Genomic DNA, 20,759 nt, shown 5'->3' on the forward strand with positions numbered 1-20,759 from the left:
GAGTGCGTTGTCAACAGTGCTGTCAAGTGGCACTGCCCTGCTCTCCTACTCACTGATACTCAGCAAGGATTCCACCAAAGCCAATCAGTTTCCGACCTCATTAAAGCTTGGATTCAAACATGGACACATCATAGAATCCTACAGTGCTAAAGGAGGCCGTTCGGCCCATCGAGACTGCACCGAACACAATCCCACCCAGGCCCTATCCCCATAACCCCATGCATTTACCCTAGCTGGTCCCCCTGACACTGAGGGACAATTTAGCATAGCCAATCCACCTAACCTGCGCATCTTTGGCCTGAGTTGGGGTGAGTGTGGCTGCCCTTGACATCTAGGCAGCATTTGACCTGTGGAGGCATCAAGAAGGAGTCATAACAAAATTGAAGCCCATGGGAATCGGGGAAAACATTCCATTGGTTGGAGTCATATCTGACGCAAAGGAAGATGACTGTTGTGGTTGGAGGATCATCTCAGACCCAGTACATCACTGCAGGAGTTCGTCAGGTGAGAGTCCTTGGCCTACCATCTTCAGCTGCTTAATCAATGACCTCTCTGCCACAGGATTAGAGATGGGGGTGTTTGCTGATGATTGCACCATGTTTGCAGCAGTGATGACTCCTCATACTGATGCAGCAAAACTGGAGAACTTTCATTTTTGGCCTGACAAGTGGCAAGTAACATTTGTGCCACACAAGATTCAGGCAAATACCATCCCCATCAAGAAAGTATCTCATTACCTCCCCTTGACATTCATTGGCATCGCCATTGCAGAATCTCACAATCAACATCCTGGGAGTTACCATTGACTAGAAACTGAACCAGATCAGCTGGATAGATATACCAGAGCAGCACAGAGTCTGGAGGTGTACAGCAAGTAACTCACCTTTCGACTACCCAAAGTCTCTCCACCACCAGCAGTGCACACGTCAAGAGTGTTACAGATAATTACAGCTCCAACAACACTCAAGAAGCTTGACACTATCAGAGGCAAAGTCTGTTTGACTGGCGCCCCATTCTCCACATTAAACGTTCACTCCCTTCACCACCAACGCACAGTGGCAAGAGTGTACCACCCACAAGATGCACTGCAGCAACTCACCAAAGCTTCTTTGATAGCATCTTCCAAACCTGCAACCTTCTACCATCTGGAAGGACAAGGGCAGCAGGTGCATGGGAAGACCACCACCTGGGAAAGTTCCCTCCAAATCCCACATCACCCGGCCTGGAGCTACATCACTGGGTCAAAATCCTTGAACTCCCTTCCTAACAGCATTGTAGGTGTACCTCCCCACTGCAGCAATATTATAGCCACCACCTCAAGGACAATAAGGGATGAGCACCAATGCTGGCTTTGGCAGCAATGCTTGCATTGCAGAAAGAGTAAAAAAAAAGCAATATGTGAAATGGGTACAGGCAGTGAAAGAACTGCAATAGAAAATTTGGTTTTGAGAAAAAAACCCAACTTCCATTGGTCTTTTCCTGTTCCTTAAACTCTTTCCCAAATCTCTCATTCAGCACAGGTTCCAGTGATTGGTACATAGGCAGCAGTAGCAGCCATTTTACACAGTGCAAGATCCCAGAAGCAATATTGAAATATTGTTAATCTGTTTGTTGAGAGAGGAAACACAGCCGGCACATTGGGCCACCTCCTTGTTCTTTATTCAGTAATGCGCTGAGATTTTCAATAGCAACAATGTGTGTGTATTTATATGAGTAAATATAAGTTGCTGTCTTGGAAACATGATACCTTCTGCCTGTGTGGAAGGAATGCCGCTTAGTGATGCCATTTTTCAGAAAGGAGGTCAAACTGGGGCCCTGTCTACCCTTCAACAATGTAACAGATTCCAAGGCACTACTCAGTATTTTCTTGGCCAATAGCTAACCTGGCCTTTAATGCCGCAAAATCATAGAATCATACGGTGCAGATGAGGCCCTTCAGCCCATCGAGTCTGCACCAACATGCAAGAAACACCTGAACTCCCACCGAATCCCATTTACCAGCTCACGGCTCTGAATGTTATGATGTGCCAGGTACTCATCTGAGTACTTTTTAAAGGATGTGGAGCAACCCGCTTCTACCACCCTCCCAGGCAGCGCATTCTAGGCTGTCACCACTCTCTGGGTAGAAAGATTTTTCGTCACATCCCCCATAAACCTCCTGCCCCTCACCTTGAACCTCTGCCCCCTCATGGCTGACTCTTCAACTTCGGCAAACAGCTGGTCCTTCTCTACTCTGTTCATGTCTCTCATAATGTTGTGAACCTCGATCAGGTCACCCCCTCAGTCTTCATTGTGTAAAATGCCCCAAGTTACCTCACTGGAGCAAAGAAAATTGACATCAGACCACATATGGAAATGTTAAAACAGGCGAAGGAGACCATGACTCAACTAAGATTTTGGATTTAAGGAGCATAAGGGAGGAAAGAAAGGAGGAATTTTGGAACATCCGAGACCTTGGTTTAAACTGATCCAAACAAGAGCAAGTATGCAATGCTAACTCAGTGCTGCATTGTTGTGGAGCCTAGATTATCTCCTCAAGTGGGAATTGAACCCACGGCCTGACTTTGAGGCAAGTGTGAAGCCAGTTGGGCCAATCAGTTGCCAACAGCTTGACGGGTAAATACAAACATTAAAGAAAGAACAAACTTGCATTTATATAATGCTGTCATAAATTTCAAGATGTCATAAGCTGCTTATGACTATTAACATTTTTTAAATGTAATCACTGTTGTGAGGTGGGCAAATGTGATGGCTAATGTCTATAGCAAGTAATACTGATATTCACCAAGGTAGTCAATCTATTTCAGTGATGTTGGTCAAAGGATAGATGTTGGCCAGGAGAGGACCCATACTATCCTGGAGTGGTGCTGTAGAATCTATAATGTCTACTCGAAGGGGAAGACGGCCTCAGTTTAATGTCTTATCTGAAAAATAGCACCACTGACAGTGCAGCAGTCCCTCAACAGGCAGAAAGTCTCACTTTTCCACCAACAATTTAAATTTATATAGCACCCTTAATGTATTCCGTTGTCCAAGACACTCAGATCTGGCAATGAAGCAAAATGAGATATCGAGCCTTTTAAGGCAAGGTTAGGGCAGATTGCGTGCCCTGGTCATTGACCTAGGTCTTGGGCTGTTGACTGGTGGCAGGATGTTCTGTCACAGAGTCAATGCTACCATCTGAACACAAGGCAGGAACGGTTTGTATCAATGTGACTCCCTTTCTCTCTGCCGTGCGTTAATTTTCAGTTCTGTTGTGTTGACAGGCCACTTGCTAAACCAGAGTGTGAACCAGATGATGATACAGTGAACAGCAAAGGACCCACCAAAGCAGCAGAAGAGCCTGTAACAGCTGACAAAGGTATGGAATTATCACCTCTGACCACTCTGAGCTCAATCCAAACACTCCCTTCTTTGAAAGAGGCAGAGCTCCCGTTGACATGAAGGCTACTTGGATTGGCTACCTTCCACCCTCTGATCTCAACAAAGCGCCCGTCTGCTTACTGGTGGGAAGGTTCCAGTGGCACTGTCAACATCCCCCTCCGTTGATGCACTATGGCACTGGTTGGCTCACAGACCAGAATATGTCAGATAGCTGAGCCGGTGCGCTATTCGCTCCTGTTCCTGCCTCATAATCTGTCTCTGTGGGTCTAGAGGAAGTATTCTCACAAGCTTTCGAGGGGTTACCCTCTTCGTCAGGTGAATGGAGGGTTCTGGCCTCAGACAGAGCATATAAAGCACAGACAGTTTAGCCCTCGAAAGCTTGTGAGAATATTATCAAATAAATAGGTTGGACTAAAACCTGGTGTTGTCAGACTTTTTACTGTGTTTACGCCAGTCCAACGCCGGCATACCCATATCAGGTCTAGAGGAATACAGCCTGTCAACATTGTTCCTCTCTCCACATACGCTGCCTGACTGCACTTTTATGTTTATTCACCAGCATTACCTTCAGTGAGTTACTGGTTGCAGCAGTAAATATCCAGGTTTATTGTTAAGCTGGGCATTTTACAGAATCCCTACATTAGAGAAGGAGGACATTCAGCCCTTCACGTCTGTACCGACCACAATCCCACCCCCAAGGCCCTATTCCTGTAACCCCACGTATTTATCCCACTAGTCCCCCTGACACTAGGGTCAATTTATCATGGCCAGTCAACCTGACCCACACATCTTTGGACTATGGGAGGTCACTGGAGCACCCGGAGGAAACCCACACAGACATAAGGAGAATGTGCAGACTACACACACACACACACACACACACACACACACACACACACACACAGAACCAAACCGGGAATCGAACTCCAGTCCCTGGCTGTCTGAGGCAGCAGTGCTAACCACTGTGCTGCCCATTTCTGAGATAATTTGTACGATTGCAGTGAACAGTGCTGAGGGTGATTCTGGTGTTAGAGAAACATAGAAAATAGGTACAGGAGTAGGTGCCTTCGAGCCTGCTCCATCATTCAGTATGATTACAGCTGATCATGCATTTCCAGTGTCCCACTCCCACTTTCTCCCAATATCCTTTGATCTCTTTAGCCACAAGGGCCATGTCCAGTTCCTTCTTGGAATATATCTAATGAAGGAAATTTGGCATGTCCACTAGGACTCTTTTACAGATGCACCATAGAAAGCATTCTTTTTGTTTGTAGCACAGCTTGGTATGGCTCCTGTTCTGCCCAAGACCACAAGAAACTACAAAGGGTCATGAACGTAGCCCAGTCCACCAGTCAAACCAGCCTCCCATGGCACGGTAGCACAGTGGTTAGCACTGCTGCCTCACAGCACCAAGGACCTGGTTTCGATTCCCAGCTTGGGTCACTGCACGTTCTCCCCATGTCTGCATGGGTTTCCTCCGGGTGCTCCGGTTTCCTCTCACAGTCTGAAAGACGTGCTGGTTAGGTGCATTGGCCATGCTAAATTCTCCCTCAGTGAACCTGAACAGGGCCGGAGTGTGGTGACGAGGGAATTTTCACAGTAACTTCACTGCAGTGTTAATGCAAGCCTACTTGTGTCTAATAAGTAACTTTAACATCCATTGGCTCCATTGTCTACACTTCCCGTTGCCTTGGGTGACAGTGGTAATGAGAAAGAGGCAGACAGGGCCTGAAGATAAAGAGCCCAGTCAGCGTGCTTGTTCCTCTGCGTCAACCATTTTAGGTTATCTCCCCTTATCCGGCAGAATAGTTATGACAAAATAAAGGAATTTTCTAGGTGTTCTCCAGTTTCCCACACTGGCAGAGGTGAGTTTAGATGCCTGGAGGCAGCTACCCAGTCACAGGGAGCCAATGTACCAGGCAAGCCTGGAGAATAGGTACAAGCAGCCACAGGTTACCCTGTAGAGAGGCTCCCTCTGCAACAGGCAGCTTGGCCACAAGCACATTTTTAATTTGAAGATTTTTTAACAAGTCAGTGTGAGGGTGCTACCTCCTTTCCTGCTCTCATAGCCACCATAGTCTGCTGCTCCTCTCAAGCCCCTGATTGGCCCTTCAGCTTTGAGAGCTCCCCCCCCACTATCCTTAACTGGAAAGGGAAACAGTCTTCATGACAACTAAGCTCTGCCTCCATGAAAATCCTTGTGAGTGACTGCTTCTCTCCAGGTGTATGTATGGGACCTGCGGACTGTCCCAGCTTCAGATTCCCGCCCGAGAACGGAAAATCCCGGCCCTCTGTTTTTAGGGAAGTTGATTGAGAAATAACCATTAGCCAAGGCAATGGTGCCAAGTGATCTTTTCCATCTCTCTGAGCTTATCCCTCAACCCACACCACTACACACACACACACAGCCTGGTCATGATCGCATTGCTCTTTGTGAGAGCTTGCTGTAAGCAAATTGGTTGTCGTTTTCATGCATTACAACAGTGACTACACTTTAAAGGTACTTCATCGGCTATGAAACTCTTTGACTATAAGACCGTAAGACATAGGAGCAGAATTAGGCCACTTGGCCCATCGAGCCTGCTCTGCCATTCAATCATGGCTAATATTATTCTCATCCCCATTCTCCTGCCTTTTCCCCATAACCCCTGATCCCCTTATTAATCGCGAACCTATCTATCTCTGTCTTAAAGACACTCAATGACCTGGCCTCCACAACCTTCTGTGGCATAGAGTTTCACAGATTCACCACTCTCTGGCTGAAGATATTCCTTCTTATCTCTGTTTTAAAGGATTGTCCCTTTAGCCTGAGGTTGTGCCCCCTGATTTTAGTTTTTCCTACTAGTGGAAACATACTCTCCATGTCCACTCACAGCATCCTGTAAGTTTCAGTAAGATTTCCCCCCTTCATACTTCTAAATTCCAATGAGTACAGATCAAGAGTCCTCAACCGCTCCTCATATGACAAGCTGTTCATTCCAGGGATCATTCCAGTGACTGTCCTCTGGAACCTTTCCAAGGCCAGCATATCCTTTCGTAGATATGGGGCCCATATCTGTTTGTAATCTTTATTCTGTTTGTAATCTTTATTAATGATCTGGATGAGGGTATAGTTGGGTGGATTAGTAAGTTTGCTGATGACACCAAAGTCAGAGGTGTGGTAGATTGTGAGGAAGGGTGTCGAAGTTTGCAGGGTGACTTGGACAGGTTGCAGAGCTGGGCCGCGAGGTGGCGGATGGAGTTTAATGCGGAGAAGTGTGAGGTAATCCATTTCGGTAGGAATAACAGATGTGTTGAGTATAGGGCTAACGGGAGGACTTTGAATAGAGTGGAGGAGCAGAGGGATCTAGGTGTATGTGTACATAGATCCCTGAAAGTTGGGAATCAAGTAGATAAGGTTGTTAAGAAGGCGTACGGTGTCTTGGCGTTTATTGGTAGGGGGATTGAATTTAGGAGTCGCAGCGTCATGTTGCAACTGTACACAACGCTGGTGCGGCCGCACTTGGAGTACTGTGTGCAGTTCTGGTCCCCACATTACAGGAAGGATGTGGAGGCTTTGGAGAGGGTGCAGAGGAGGTTTACCAGGATGTTGCCTGGTATGCAGGGGAGGTCCTATGAGGAGAGACTGAGGGATTTGGGGTTGTTTTCGTTAGAAAGAAGGCGGCTAAGAGGGGACCTCATCGAAACATACAAGATGATTAGAGGTTTAGATAGGGTGGATGGTGATAGCCTGTTTCCTCGGATGGAGAAATCTAGCACGAGGGGGCATGGCTTTAAATTAAGGGGGGGTAGTTATAGGACGGATGTCAGGGGCAGGTTCTTTACCCAGAGGGTGGTGAGGGACTGGAATGCCCTGCCTGCTGCAGTTGTAAATGCGCCTAGTTTGGGGGCGTTTAAGAGATTGGTGGATAGGTTTATGGACGAAAAGGGATTGGTTTAGATTAGTGGGTCAATGTTTTTTTTTAAAAATAAGACTGGTCGGCGCAACATTGTGGGCCGAAGGGCCTGTTCCGCGCTGTAATGTTCTATGTTCTATGTTCTATGTTCTAAAACTGCTCAGAACCCTCCAAATAGGGTCTGACATTGCTAGGACATTATATAAACAGATGCCCTTCTTTTCCTTATTTCTTTCATATGAGATAGAATCAAGCAAGATGTTAGAATAAAGAACAGTACAGCGTAGGAACAGGCCCTTCAGCCTATCAGCCTGCGCTGATCACATTGTCTATCTAGACCAACCGCCTATATCCCTCTATTTGCCAACTGTTCATGTGCCTCTCCAGATAAGTCTTAAATGTCGCTAACATTAGCCTCAACCACCTCACTTGGCAGTGTATTCCAGGCCCCCAGCACCCTTTGTGTAAAGAAAACTTCCTTGCACATCTCCACTGAATCTTTCTCCCCTTATCTTAAACTTGTGCCCCCTAATGATTGTAATTTCTGCCCTGGGAAAAACCTTCCAACTGTTCACCCTATCTATATCTGTCATAATTTTACAAGCTTCTATCAGGTCGCCCCCTCAGCCTTTGTCCAGAGAGAACAATCCCAGTTTATTCTTGGGTGGGAAGTTCCTGTCCCACCTGCCATGAGAATCGTTGTGGTGGGGGGGGTGGAACCATGAATTGGTCAGTTGACCTCAGGAGGGATTTCCCAGGTCTTGGGGCAAGCATGGCTAGAAAAGTTTGCCCCAAGTCTTTATCACAAGGAGAAGTCTCAGCAATGATAGGGAACTTTGTACCTCAGTTGCAACCTTCACCGCTCACTCAATTACTGATACACATTTTCACTAAGTTTTCTCACCAGTTCTTTTTCACTTTATTTTTTCATGGGAGATGGTGAACACCACTGGCTAGGTCAGCATTTGTTGCCCATTTATAATTGCCTTTGGACCGAGTGGTGTGCTAGGCCATTTCAGAGGGCAGATAAGAGTCAACCACGTTGCTGTGGCTTTGGAATCCTGACCTGGTAAGGACTTCCCTAAAGGACATGAATGCACCAGATGGGTTTTTATGTCACCAGTTTCATGGTCACTATTAGATGGGACTAGCTTTTAAATTCCAGATTTTGTTAATGTCCGCAGAGTTTGTCTGGGACTCCAGATTACACTACTATTGGACCACTGGGGAGTTGGTTAGCTCAGTTGGCTGGCCGGTTGGTTCATGACACAGTGCAAAGCCAATAGTGCAGGTTCAATTCCCGTTCTGGCTGAGGTTATTCATGAAGGTCCCCAAAGAAGAAAATAGTCTCTGGTCATCTGGGACTGTGGCAACTTGACTTTTAGTTTAGAATTCCCCTTAAATGGACTGCACACCACAGGTGAATGGTCAATAAAGAACGGCAGAGAACTGAAAGTTCATATCTTCATGTAACACAGTGGATTTGCCCAATTCCTGTATATTCTCCATGGCACTTGTTACTGAAACTTGTAGTCTGTACTGTGCAACATCTTGATGGACCCTGTTAGTGCACTTCAAGATGAAGAATAATAATCATATTTTCGATATATCAGACCATTGTATGGTAATTAAATCGTGATTCAATGTGAATGCTGCGTTGGTGAAAGGTTTGTCTAGAATGGATTTATTTCCTGTTTCAGATGATCACAGAAGGTGCAATACAGGGACTGGAACTGATGGTACCTCAGACTATACGTGGAAAAGCCCTACGTGGCCAGAGTTAAGAGAGCATCTGTCGGAGCACCTGCACTTTGGTCAGCTGCTTCCTGAGAGCGTCCCACGGAAATTTGTCTATAAACATCGAGACTTCCTGATGCAGCAATGTAACCTTCAGGCTGCAGAGTACAGGCCAGTTCCAGCCACCCCCAAACTGGACCTTGAGAACTTTGCATCTGCATGTAACCATGGCTACTACAATGTGACGATAGTTGGTATGTACGGGTACACAAAAGGAATGAATTGTGCGTTAACTGCACTATTATAATGTACATGATGCCAGGCTTGAGTGGGCAGCACTGTCATCTCTGAATGAGAAAGTTGTGGGTTCAAGGGGTTAGAATCTGACACTATTAATATAGGGCTGAGGCAGTGCTGTATTGTCAGGGGTGCTGTCTTTTGGAAGAGACTGTAAACCAAGATCCTGTTTACCCTCAGATGGATGTTCTGCTAGAATCCATTATAAAAGATGCAATAACATGACACTTGGAACAGGATTAGACAAAGTCATCATGGATTTACAAAAGGGAAATCATGTTGAGAAAACCTACTGGAGTTTTTTGAGGATGTAACTCGTAGAATAGATAAGGGTGAACAGGTGGATTTGATGTATTTTCAGGAATCTTTTGATAAAATCCCATTACAAGGTTAGTGTGTGAAATTAAAGCACAAGGGATTGGGAGTAATGTATTGGCATAGATTGAGAATTGGTAAGCAGACAGGAAACACAAAGTAGGAATAAATAGGTCTTTTTTGAAGTGGCAGGGAGTGGGGTATCACAGGGATCAGTGCTTTGACCTCAGCTACTCACGATATACTTTAATGACTTGGGTGAAGGGGCCAAAGGTAATATTTGCAAGTTTGTTGATGACACTAAACTTGGTGGAAAGATGAGTGGTGAGGAGGATATTAAGAGGCTTCTGGGTGATTTAGACAAGCTGAGTGAGTGGGAAAATACATGGCAGATGCAATATAACGTGGATAAATGTGGTTATTCACTTCAGATGGAGAAACAGAATGGCAGAGTATTATTTAAATAGTGATAGAGTGGAAAATGGTGACATGCAAAGGGACCTGGGTATCCCAGTGAACCAGTCACTGAAAGTAAGCATGCAGATGCAGCAAGCAGTTAGGAAGGCAAATGGTATGTCATTGCAGGAGGATTTGAGTACTGGAAAGATGTCTTTCTGAGCTGAGACCACACCTGGATTATTATGTGTAGCTTTAATCTCCTTATCTGAGAACGGATGTACTTGCCATAGAGGGAGTAGAGCAAAGATTCACCAGTATGAAACCTGGGATGGCAGGGCTGTCGTATGAGGAGAGATTGGGCTGACTGGGCCTGTATTCACTGTAATTTAGAATGAATGGTGATCTAATTGAAATGTATTAAATCCTGACAGGACTGCACACATCAGATGCAAGGGTGTTGTTTCTTCTGGCTGGGGGAGCGGGGTCAAGAACGAGGGGTCACAGTCTCAGGGTACAGCGTAGGCCATTTAGGACGGAAATGTGGAGAAACTTGCTTTGCTCTGAGGGTGGTCAATCTGTGGAATTTACCACAGAAGGCTGTGGAGCCCAAGTCACTGAATATATTTAAGGAAGAGATAGATTTCTAAACTCTAAAGTGGCACAGTGGTTAGTACTGCCGCTTCACATCGCCAGGGACAAGGGTTCAATTCCCGGCTGGTGTCTGTGGAGTTTATACGTTCTCCCCGTGTCTGCGTGGGTTTCCTCCGGGTCCTCCGGTTTCCTCCCACAATCCAAAGATATGTGGGCTAGGTTGATTGGCCATGCTAAATTGCCTTAGTGTCAGGGGGATTAGGAGGGTAAATACATGGGGCTACGGAAGTGGGGGCTGGATGGGATTGTGGTCGGTGCAGGCTTGGTGGGCTGAGTGACCTCCTTCTGCACTGGAGGGATTCCATGATTCTAGGTGTCAAGAGGTATGGAGAGAATGCTGAAATGTGCTCTGACGAAAGGTCAACTAGACTTGAAACGTCGGCTCTATTCTAACCCCACAGAGGCTGTCAGACCTGCTGAGATTTTCTAGCATTTTCTGTTTTTGTTGCTGAAATATGGTGTTGAGATAGAGGATCAGCCATGGTGATATTGAATGGTGGAGCAGGCTTAGAGGGCAGATTGGTCTCCTCCTGCCCCTATTTTCTAAATTTCTGTGTTAAAGATCATAGAATCCCTACAGTATAGAAGGAAGCCATTTGGCCCATTGACCACAATCCCGTCCAGGCCCTATTCCCGTAACCCTTCATACTTACCCTGCTAAAACCCTGACACTAGAGTTAATTTAGCATGGCCAATCAACCTAACCCGCACATCTTTGGATTGTGGGACAAAACCGGAACACCTGGAGGAAACCCATGCAGACATGGGGAGAATGTGCAAACTCCACACAGACAATGACCCAAGGCTGGAATTGAACCTTGGTCCCTGGTGCTATGAGGTAGTAGTGCTAACCACTGTGCCACCCCAAATCTCTGTTTTGAAAAAGGGAAGAGGAATTACCCCAGTGTCCTGGCCTCTATTTACAACTCAAGCCATGTCTTAAAAAAAGATAGTTGATCCTGGACTAAATAAATGACTTTTTACAAGTTGCAATAACATCAATACCACAATGAAGTTACTGCGAAAATCCCCTAGTCACCACACTCTGTTCGCTGAGGGAGAATTTGGAACATAAGAACATAAGAACATAAGAAATAGGAGCAGGAGTAGGCCATCTGGCCCTTCGAGCCTGCCCCGCCATTCAATAAGATCATGGCTGATCTGTCGTGGCTCAGTTCCACTTTCCCGCCCTCTCCTCATAACCCTTAATCCCCTCTCTTATCAAAAACCCATCAACCCGCTTCTTAAAAATATTTAGCGAGGCAGCCTCCACCACTTCAACGGGCAGAGAATTCCAGAGATTCACCACCCTTTGAGTGAAGAAGTTCCTCCTCAACTCCGTTCTAAACCGCCCCCCCTTTATCTTGAGGCTGTGCCCCCTAGTCCTACTGTCCTTTCTGAGCGGGAAGAGTCTCTCCACCTCTATCCTATCCATCCCATTCATCATCATGCACCTAACCAGCACGTCTTTCAGACTGTGTGAAGAAACCGGAGCACCCTAAGGAAACCCACCTAGTCACAGGGAGAAGATACAAGGCAAAAAACCCTGGACCTTGCCTATAAAAGAATCCACACAATCTGAAGAGGAGAGTAATCCCCAGTGTCCTGGCCTGCTTTAACCCCTTGACCAACATCATTGAAACAGGTCATTATCACATTGCTGGTTGTGGAACTTCCAGAAGTTCAAAGCCCAGTAAATATCCAGCCTGCCCTCAGGCAGCAAAAAGGGTTGATCCCATCTCGACAACAGCTATTTACACGTCGCTGCGAGCTTTGTTGCTTCCTCTGATACCATGGAGGAACATCAAGCACCCTTTGTTCATTCACTGAGCTTGCTGGAGTTATCATCAAATGAAGTGCCCAGAATTAACTTGATATCTCTGTCTATGGCCAAGAGAGAAATTTCAAATGGTTTATGCATTCATGCAGAAGAATTTGATGCTGTAATCTCCTGAGTTACTTTTGCTTACTTTTTAAAATTCACTTGTGGAACATGGACGTCGCTGGCAGGCTAACATCTATTGCCCACCACTAGTTGCCTGAGGACAGTTAAAAGTCAACCATGTTGCTGTGATGCTGGCATCACATGTAGGCCGGACCAGGTAAGGACAGCAGATTTCCTTCCCTAAGGGACATTAGTGAACCAGATGGGTTTTTCCAACAAGCGATAATGGTTTCATGGTCACCAGTAGATTCTTCATTCCGGATATTTTTTATTGAATTCACATTCCACCAGCTGCCGTGGCAGGATTCGAATCCAGGTCACCAGACATTAGCTGAGTTTCCGGATTAATAGTGTAGCATAATGTCACTGGACTATTACCTCTCCTTAAGCCTTCAGTTTATTAGATATCTTCTTCAATAGATACCAGGGTTTGTGGCCAACAGACTGATATGTTGAAATATTACAGATTAGATAAATCAGCAGATAATCTTGATGGCCCTGTAGTAAATGATGAATTATTGTTCCAATCCAGGTATCAATCATCAGGCTGCAATTGACGTTGTGTTTCTCCCGGCTGCGATGCATCATGAGAGTCACCGCATGTTGGGTTTATCGGTGGATGTTCATGACAACACGCTTGCCTCCATTATGGCTAGTGGATATGTTTGTGACGAACCGGCTGCAGATAATAATCAGCAAAGACAGCCATCCTCCTCTCCAGGTAACAACTATGTCCTCAACCAGATCACAACACAGAATCCAGTAAAAAGCTGGACGTAACTTAATCAATTGACATGAGTCTTGAAGCACTGATGTGCAACACTTACACTGGGCGCATTGAAGTGTTCTTTAGTTGCCAGCCATGGGTCAGTAGTGACATTCTTCCCCTGATTCAGAAAGCTTTGGATTGAAGCTTGCTTCAGAACCTTGAGCACAAAATCCGGGCTGACATGCCAGTGCGTTACCACGGGAGCGTTATATTGAGGGAGGTGCCATCTTTCAAAGAAGATTTTAAACTAGGGTCCATTCAGATAGGTCAATAAAATTCCACATCCGCAGCAGAAATGCAAGGAGGTTCACCCTGACGTCCTGGTCAGTATATTCATTCGATAACGAGCGTCACTACAATAGATTATCTGGCCATTATCACTGTGCTCCTTGTGGGAGCTTGCTGTGTGCAAATTTGCTGCTATATTTTCACGTTTAAAATAGTGTCTAAACTGCAAAAGTATTTTGATTTGCCTGTCAGACAGTTTGGGATGTCCTGAGGTAATGGCAGGCAATATATAAATGCAAGTTTGTCCTTTCTTTGATAAGCACTAATTAATTTCATAGAGTAAGCCTAAACCTTTTATGTCATTTGCACAAAATTTTTTTTTTTCTGCATGTTTGAAAATGATTTGCATTTCAATTATTCAGGCGATAGTTCTGTGGGGATTGTTGTAGGCATTCGAATAGTGCCAGATTGTACTAGGGGTAGATGGCTCAGGTGGACCTATTCCTGTGGGTGGTGTGAAACACTGGGACTTGGGATTTCGGAACAGTAAGTCATTCGGCTCCTCGAGCCTGCTCCACCAACCGATAGTATCATAACTGATCTGACTGCGGTCTCAACGCCACTTTCCACATGGGTGGCATGGTGGCACAGCGGTTAGTGCTGCTGCCTCACAGTGCCAGGGACCTGGGTTCAATTCCTGGTTCGGGTCACTGTCTGTGCAGAGTTTGCACATTCTTCCCATGTTTTTTAACTGGTCGGCGCAACATCGTGGGCCGAAGGGCCTGTTCTGCGCTGTAATGTTCTATGTTCTATGTTCTATGTTCTGTGTTCTACGTCTGCATGGGTTTCTCCCGATGCTCTGGTTTCTTCCCACTGTCTGAAAGAAATGCTGGTTAGGTGCTAAATTCTCCCTCAGTGTACCCAAACAGGCACCGGACTGTGGTGACCAGAGAATTTTCACAGTAACTTCATTGTGGTGTTAAAATGAGCCTACGTGTGACGTTAACAAATAAACTTTTTTTAGAACGTTTTATTTCAAGCACTAATCTCCTTGGACAACCTGCTTTTATAATGTGCCTTTAAAGTGGAAAATATCTCTGCATTTTATAAGGGAACAAACAAACAAATAAATAAACAAAGCCGGAAAGGTGGCCAAAAGCTAGGATTGAGAATGCTTTCAAAGATGGAGAGAGAGGTGTTGAGAGTAAGGAGAGTGGGACTGAGGCAGCTGAAGGCTGAGATCACCAATGATGGTGTGAAGGAATGGGCAAAGTTACAGAACACTGTTAGGCCCATAGAACTGTAGGGAAAGGTCTTGGTAATATGGCGGGATAATAATACTGGAAAAAAGAGTTGAAAATGAGGACCAATGTTTTAAATTTCGTAAAATGGGACATAGAAATAGAGGCCTGATTCTCCTGAAAGTGCTGAGTTGGTGGGAAAACTGTTCTAAATCCTGACTGTTTTGTCAGTTCAGCTTCTCACCAGAATCTCCGCACTCTGTGTGATACAGAGGTCCCAGCCGGGAATCTCATTAAAAACCCGGGGTAGGGGGGCACGCTATTTGTGCTAGAGTCTGGTGCAGGCACATGGTTCCAAGCTGTCATCCTGCCCTTTGCACACCAGCCCAGACCTCCGCAGTGCTGCCCCTCTAGCTCTCCACTCCCCCCGACCCCCCTCCAAGACAAACCAATCGTGGCCCTCACAACAATTCCTGGGCCAGCGCAGAACCCCCCCCACTGCTGGCCCCCACCACTGCTGGCCCCTACCCCACCCTCCTACCCCACCCCCACCGCTGGCCCCCACCCCACCACCACCGCATCCACCCCCCCGACAGACAACCCACCTCCCAACCCGCTCCAATCACTGCTCTCCCTCCATCCCAGACTGATCTTGTCTGCAGAGTGGCAGCAGGAACCCCCCCCCAACCCCACTGATCACCCCTAGGCCCTGCCCACAATGGGTCCTGCCCCCTTGGCATTGCCCCATGCCCAATGGACAGTGCCAAGGTGCCCCCTGTGCATAGGCTCTTTGCTCTGTGGGCAGTGCCAGGGGCACAGGCTGGCACTGCTAGGGTTTGCATGCCCAGGGGGCACCATCTCCCTGCCCCCCCGACCCCCTCGGGGCGGGGGGGGGGGGGGGGGGTGCAATTAACCCCCTTCACTCCATCGGGGTTTCCCGTTAGTTCCCCGAATGTGAGGACCTAGTCCAAACACTGCTGGCATGAATTACTCCTCGTGGGGTGGGAGATTCATTCGGGATCTGAAAGGTCCCGATAATTATCTAATAAGCATGTTTAGAACAGATTTAAATAACTTATCTGCTTCCTCACCGGTCTCCAGCATGGTCTGACCAGCGACTATTCACTGGCTTTGGGAGATGCGCATGTGTTCCTGGCGTATACACAGATCCCTGTTCAAGGGCACAGCCACGCGAATCCCACCACACCCTGACAAATAGGTTGCAGGTCACAGTGGGAGAATCAGGGCCCGAGAATTCCTTTCAGGGCTGCATGACGGCACAGTGGTTACCGCTGCTGCCTCACAGCTCCAGAGACCTGGGTTCGATTCCAGCCTTGGGTAACCATCTGTGTGGAGTCTGCACATTCTCCCCGTGTCTGCGTGGGTTTCCTCCGGGTGCTCCAGTTTCCTCCCACAGTCCAAAGATGTGCGGGTTACGTTGATTGGCCTTGCTAAATTGCCCCTTGGTGTCCCGGGATGCATAGGTTAGAGAGATTAGTGGGGTAAATATGTGGGGTTTATGTGGATAGGGCCTGGGTGAGATTGTTGTCGGTGCAGACTCAATGGGCCAAACCAGTGAGAGACACATTAAGGCAGGTAACCAGAAACTTGGCCAGAGGTTTTAGAATCCCTGCAGTTTGGATGTGAATTTGTTTGTCAGAGTATGGCTCCTGTGATCCTAAGGAAAGTTTTACTCACTTCAAGCCATGAGGTTGCTGTGTCCCCACAGTGCGGGAGGATGGCACTGAGGGAGAAGATCATCCATGATCGAGTTCAGTGGCAGAGCAGCCCCAAGGGGCCAAATGCCCTCTGATGTTCCTCACTGCAAGTTGTTTTGCATCACATTGTTGGCGTCTTGGGTGATTAATTATATGATGTAGAGATGCCAGCGTTGGACTGGGGTAAACACAGTAAGAAGTCTCGCAACACCAGGTTAAAGTCCAACAGGTTTATTTGGTAGCAAAAGCCACTAGCTTTCGGAGCGCTGCGCTGCTTTGGATGGGTATATGTATTAACATTATAAAACACATGACAGTCTTTTATGCTTCTACCTTGCAGATCAGATCATAAAAACGACGGCGGAGCTGGACTGTCTGCATGTCATCTGTGTCCTGGATGTTTGCCATCACGGTGGGGACAGGACTGAAGTAATTTTAAACAAAATATATAGAGCAACAGAGTGAAGTCAGCTGTGACCATTGCAAGGACTGCATTTCAGCAACAACTATTTTCCATTCATAGGTTCTTGATCTTGATTTGTGTTTCCTTCCCCAGTAACCGCCACAGAACGATAGCATCAAATTGAGTGCTTTCTGGTAAATATTTGCTATAATAGTACATTTAATATAACTTTTTTTACCGCTCGACCTGTATATATTTAGACTCATCTCTCTCAAATAAATCTCTGAATTAAATCTAATCTCCTCGAATGAACAAAAGCTGTTGAGAACTTTGGGCTTCACCTTCTCACAACACTGAACTGTTATCCTACTCCATTCAACAGTAAGCATCAAGTTATTTGCCAGCGAAAGGACTTTGCTGTGGATTAGAACAGTCTCCCAGTGATTCATACCTCCTTGTTTGGTGGTACCTCACTGGCAAACTGATTGGGAAACTAAAATTCAAAGCCTTATAACACATTTACGCGAATATCTGATTGCAAACCCAGCTCTTTAATTTGGGGTTTTTCTGACTTGCTTAATAAGCAGTTTTAAAGTCAGCAGTAAAGGCAGGTCAGGGACTGGACGGGGCACATGCTAACCCTTTATGCCATCCATCTGACTCTATAGAATCCCTACAGTGCAGAAGGGAGGCCATTCGGGCCATCAAGTCTGCACTGACTGTCTGACCGAGGCCCTTCCACCTGCCTAATCCTGGCAACACCACGTATTTACCATGGCTAATCCAATTAACCTACGGGCAATCTAGCATGGCCAATCCACCTAACCTGCACGGGGGCGATTCTCCCAACCAAGAGACTGAAGAGAAGGCCATTTAGCAGGCTTCCCGCGGCCAACACGCATCTCCAGCAGCTGGATCACTGGTACTGTCAGCTCCGTGCCAGCAATCGGCGTGGAGCTGAATAAATTACTTAAATGCTCATTTTAATATGTTTAACATTATGATTAGCGGGCATGGGACTGAAGTCTCCAGGTCCGCCAGAGTGTTTCACTCCAGCGGGTTTTACAATAACTCCCCACTTGTGGGGAGCTGGCAGCCCGACTCTGCTGCTGTGAAGTCAGCGGGGGACCATGGACACCCTCCAGGAGGTCAGGGCTAAGAGAGAGAGTGCCCTTGGGCATTGCCAGCTTGGCAGTGCCAGCCTGGCCTCCTGGCACTGCCCAAGGGGAAAAGTGGCAATGGTTGGGGGCATCTTGGCACTACCCACCAAGCAGTGCCAGTGTGGGGGGGGACGGGGGCCTGATGGGTGGAAGGACCTTTGGGGTGCGATCAGTGAGGTTAGGGATCCTGCTGCCACTGTGCATTTTGGATCACTGACTGAGGAAGGAAGACCAGCGATCGGGACTGGCCATCCGGGTGTGGGGGGGAAGAGACTGGGGGAGAATGTCATGGCTGCCGTTTGGGGGAAGAGGGGGATTGGGAGATCGGGGCTGGCGATGTGGGTGGGGTGGGGGGGGGGGTGAGAGATTGAGGCGGGGGGGTGGGAGGGGGTCCAGCAATCGGGCCATGGGGGTATCGGAGGGTCAGTGACGGGGAGTTCCTGTGTGCTGGCCGGCGATCAGAAGGCCGGCAGTGTGGGGCCCCACTGCGCATGTGACGATCTCGATGCTGACAGATTGGCACATGCGCAGTGGCCTGCCCAACACTAAGTTGCCAGCCTCTCCCACGGGAATAGGCCCCACCCACTGACTTTCCGCACGATTCAGGTTAGGGCTCTCTAATGCAGAGTGTGGGAGATTCATTTTGAAAATCCCACTGAAAAAGCCGGCAAGGTTTGCTCCAGTCTTTACACAAATTCGACACATGAGTTCTTTTGGGAGAATCGCTCCCCCACATCTCTGGGGGAGGAAATTGGAGCACGCAGAGGAAACCCATGCAGACATGGGGAGAATGTGCAGACTGCGCACAGACAGTGACCCAAGCTGGGAATCGAACCCAGGACCCTGGCACTGCTAACCACTGTGCCACCCACTCAACTTAGGAGCATGCTGCGGTACTCATTGCTTGCCTGGAACATCGCAGCTACAAGAACCTCCAACACCAACCAATCCATTTGATTGATACCTGCTAATGGGCTCGATATCCACCAACGCACTGTAGCTACGATGCCTCCCTGCCCCAAGACATTATGATTTGATTTGATTTATTATTGTCACATGTATTAACATACTGTGAAAAGTATTGTTTCTTGCGCACTATACAGGCAAAGCATACCGTTCATCGAGAAGGAAATGAGAGTGCAGAATGTAGTGTTACAGTCATAGCTAGGGTGTAGAGAAAGATCAACTTAATGCAAGGCAAGTGCATTCAGAAGTCTGATGGCAGCAGGGAAGAAGCTGTTCTTGAGTCGGTTGGTACGTGACCTTAGATTTTTGTCCTCTTTCTTCCAACAGAAAAAGGTGGAAGAAAGAGAGTATGACCATGGTGCGTGGGATCCTTAATTATGCTGGCTGCTTTGCCAAGGCAGCGGGAAGTGTAGACAGAGTCAATTGATGGGAGGATGGATTGGGCTACATTCACAACCTTTCGTAGATCCTTGTGGTCTTGGACAGAGCAGGAGACATACCAAGCTGTGATACATCCAGAAAGAATGCTTTCTATGGTGCATCTGTAAAAGGTGGTGAGAGTCGTAGCTGACGTTCCAAATTTCATTAGTCTTCTGAGAAAGCAGAGGCATTGGTAGGCTTTCTTGACTATAGCGTCAGCATGGGGGGACCAGGACAGATTGTTGGTGATCTGGACACCTATAAAACCACTGAGGATTAGAGCAGAATTATGAGAACACCCATCATCTACGAGTTCTGCCCTGGGTCACACATCATCCTCACTTGGAAATCAATCTCATTCCTTCATTATCATGGGTTGAAATCCTGAAATTCTCTCCCTCACAGCTTGGTATGAGCCCCACCATCACAGCAGCCCAAGGACAAAGACTCACCATCATTTCCCAAGGCTCCCATCTGACAACATCCCAAGAGCAAGCTAACAATCAAAATAGCCAATAAAAGACCTGGTTGGATGTCAGCCTGCACTTATTCTAATATGACGATCTCCACCGGAGAATCTTTGGAGAGAAGATTTAAATATCAGTTTTAAAAGGAAACTGAATTCAATATGCAACATATTTATCAATATTCTTGCTGTTTTAAAAATTGATTTACTTTGTTTTTGAAAAGTGGGGATGAATGTTTTTCTTATTCATTCTTGGATGTGAGCATCGCTGGCTGGGCGTTTGTTGCCCACCCCCCAAACCCCCCCCAACCCCTACCTGCTCTAGAACTGAGTTGTTTGTTAGGAGGGAAGAGTCAACAACATTGCTGTAGATCTGGAGTCACATGTAGGCCAGACCATGTAGGGATAACAGATTTATTTTTCTAAAGGGCATTAGACCATCATTTCATAATTAATGGAGCTTGCATTTTATTCCAGACATATTAGTTTATTGAATTTAAATACCCCAGCTACTACGATGGTACTTGAACTCACTACCCTGGAGTATTAGTCTAGACAGCTGGGTTACGTTACTTGTCCCATAATTTCACCACTATGCTAGCAGACCTCATTGATATTGTCAAACTATGATACAGCTTTAGAAAGATGAGGGGTGATCTAACTGAAACTTACAAAATACTGAGAGGTCTAGATAAAGTGGGGATAAAGGACGCTCCTTTAAGACTAAGATAAGGAAGAATTTCTTCAGCCAGAGGGTGGCGAAT

The 20,759-nt window shown here is 46.8% G+C and overlaps 1 protein-coding gene across 3 annotated transcripts in view; it reads left to right on the forward strand.

The window, feature by feature from the left end:
* Positions 1–17,276, forward strand: part of radx (RPA1 related single stranded DNA binding protein) — a 65,221-nt gene extending 47,945 nt beyond the window's left edge. For all 3 annotated transcript variants that reach the window (XM_080187826.1, XM_080187824.1, XM_080187823.1), the window contains exons 14-17: positions 3,267–3,361; positions 8,981–9,271; positions 13,157–13,345; positions 16,921–17,276. In XM_080187826.1, the coding sequence (XP_080043952.1) occupies positions 3,267–3,361; positions 8,981–9,271; positions 13,157–13,345; positions 16,921–17,045 (700 nt within the window). In that variant the 3' untranslated portion in view covers positions 17,046–17,276. The remainder of the gene's footprint in view (positions 1–3,266; positions 3,362–8,980; positions 9,272–13,156; positions 13,346–16,920) is intronic.
* Positions 17,277–20,759: the final 3,483 nt, after the last annotated feature.

Source organism: Carcharhinus amblyrhynchos, chromosome 4 (genome assembly GCF_965287045.1).
Source record: "Carcharhinus amblyrhynchos chromosome 4, sCarAmb.v2.hapA, whole genome shotgun sequence".
Taxonomy (NCBI): domain Eukaryota; kingdom Metazoa; phylum Chordata; class Chondrichthyes; order Carcharhiniformes; family Carcharhinidae; genus Carcharhinus; species Carcharhinus amblyrhynchos.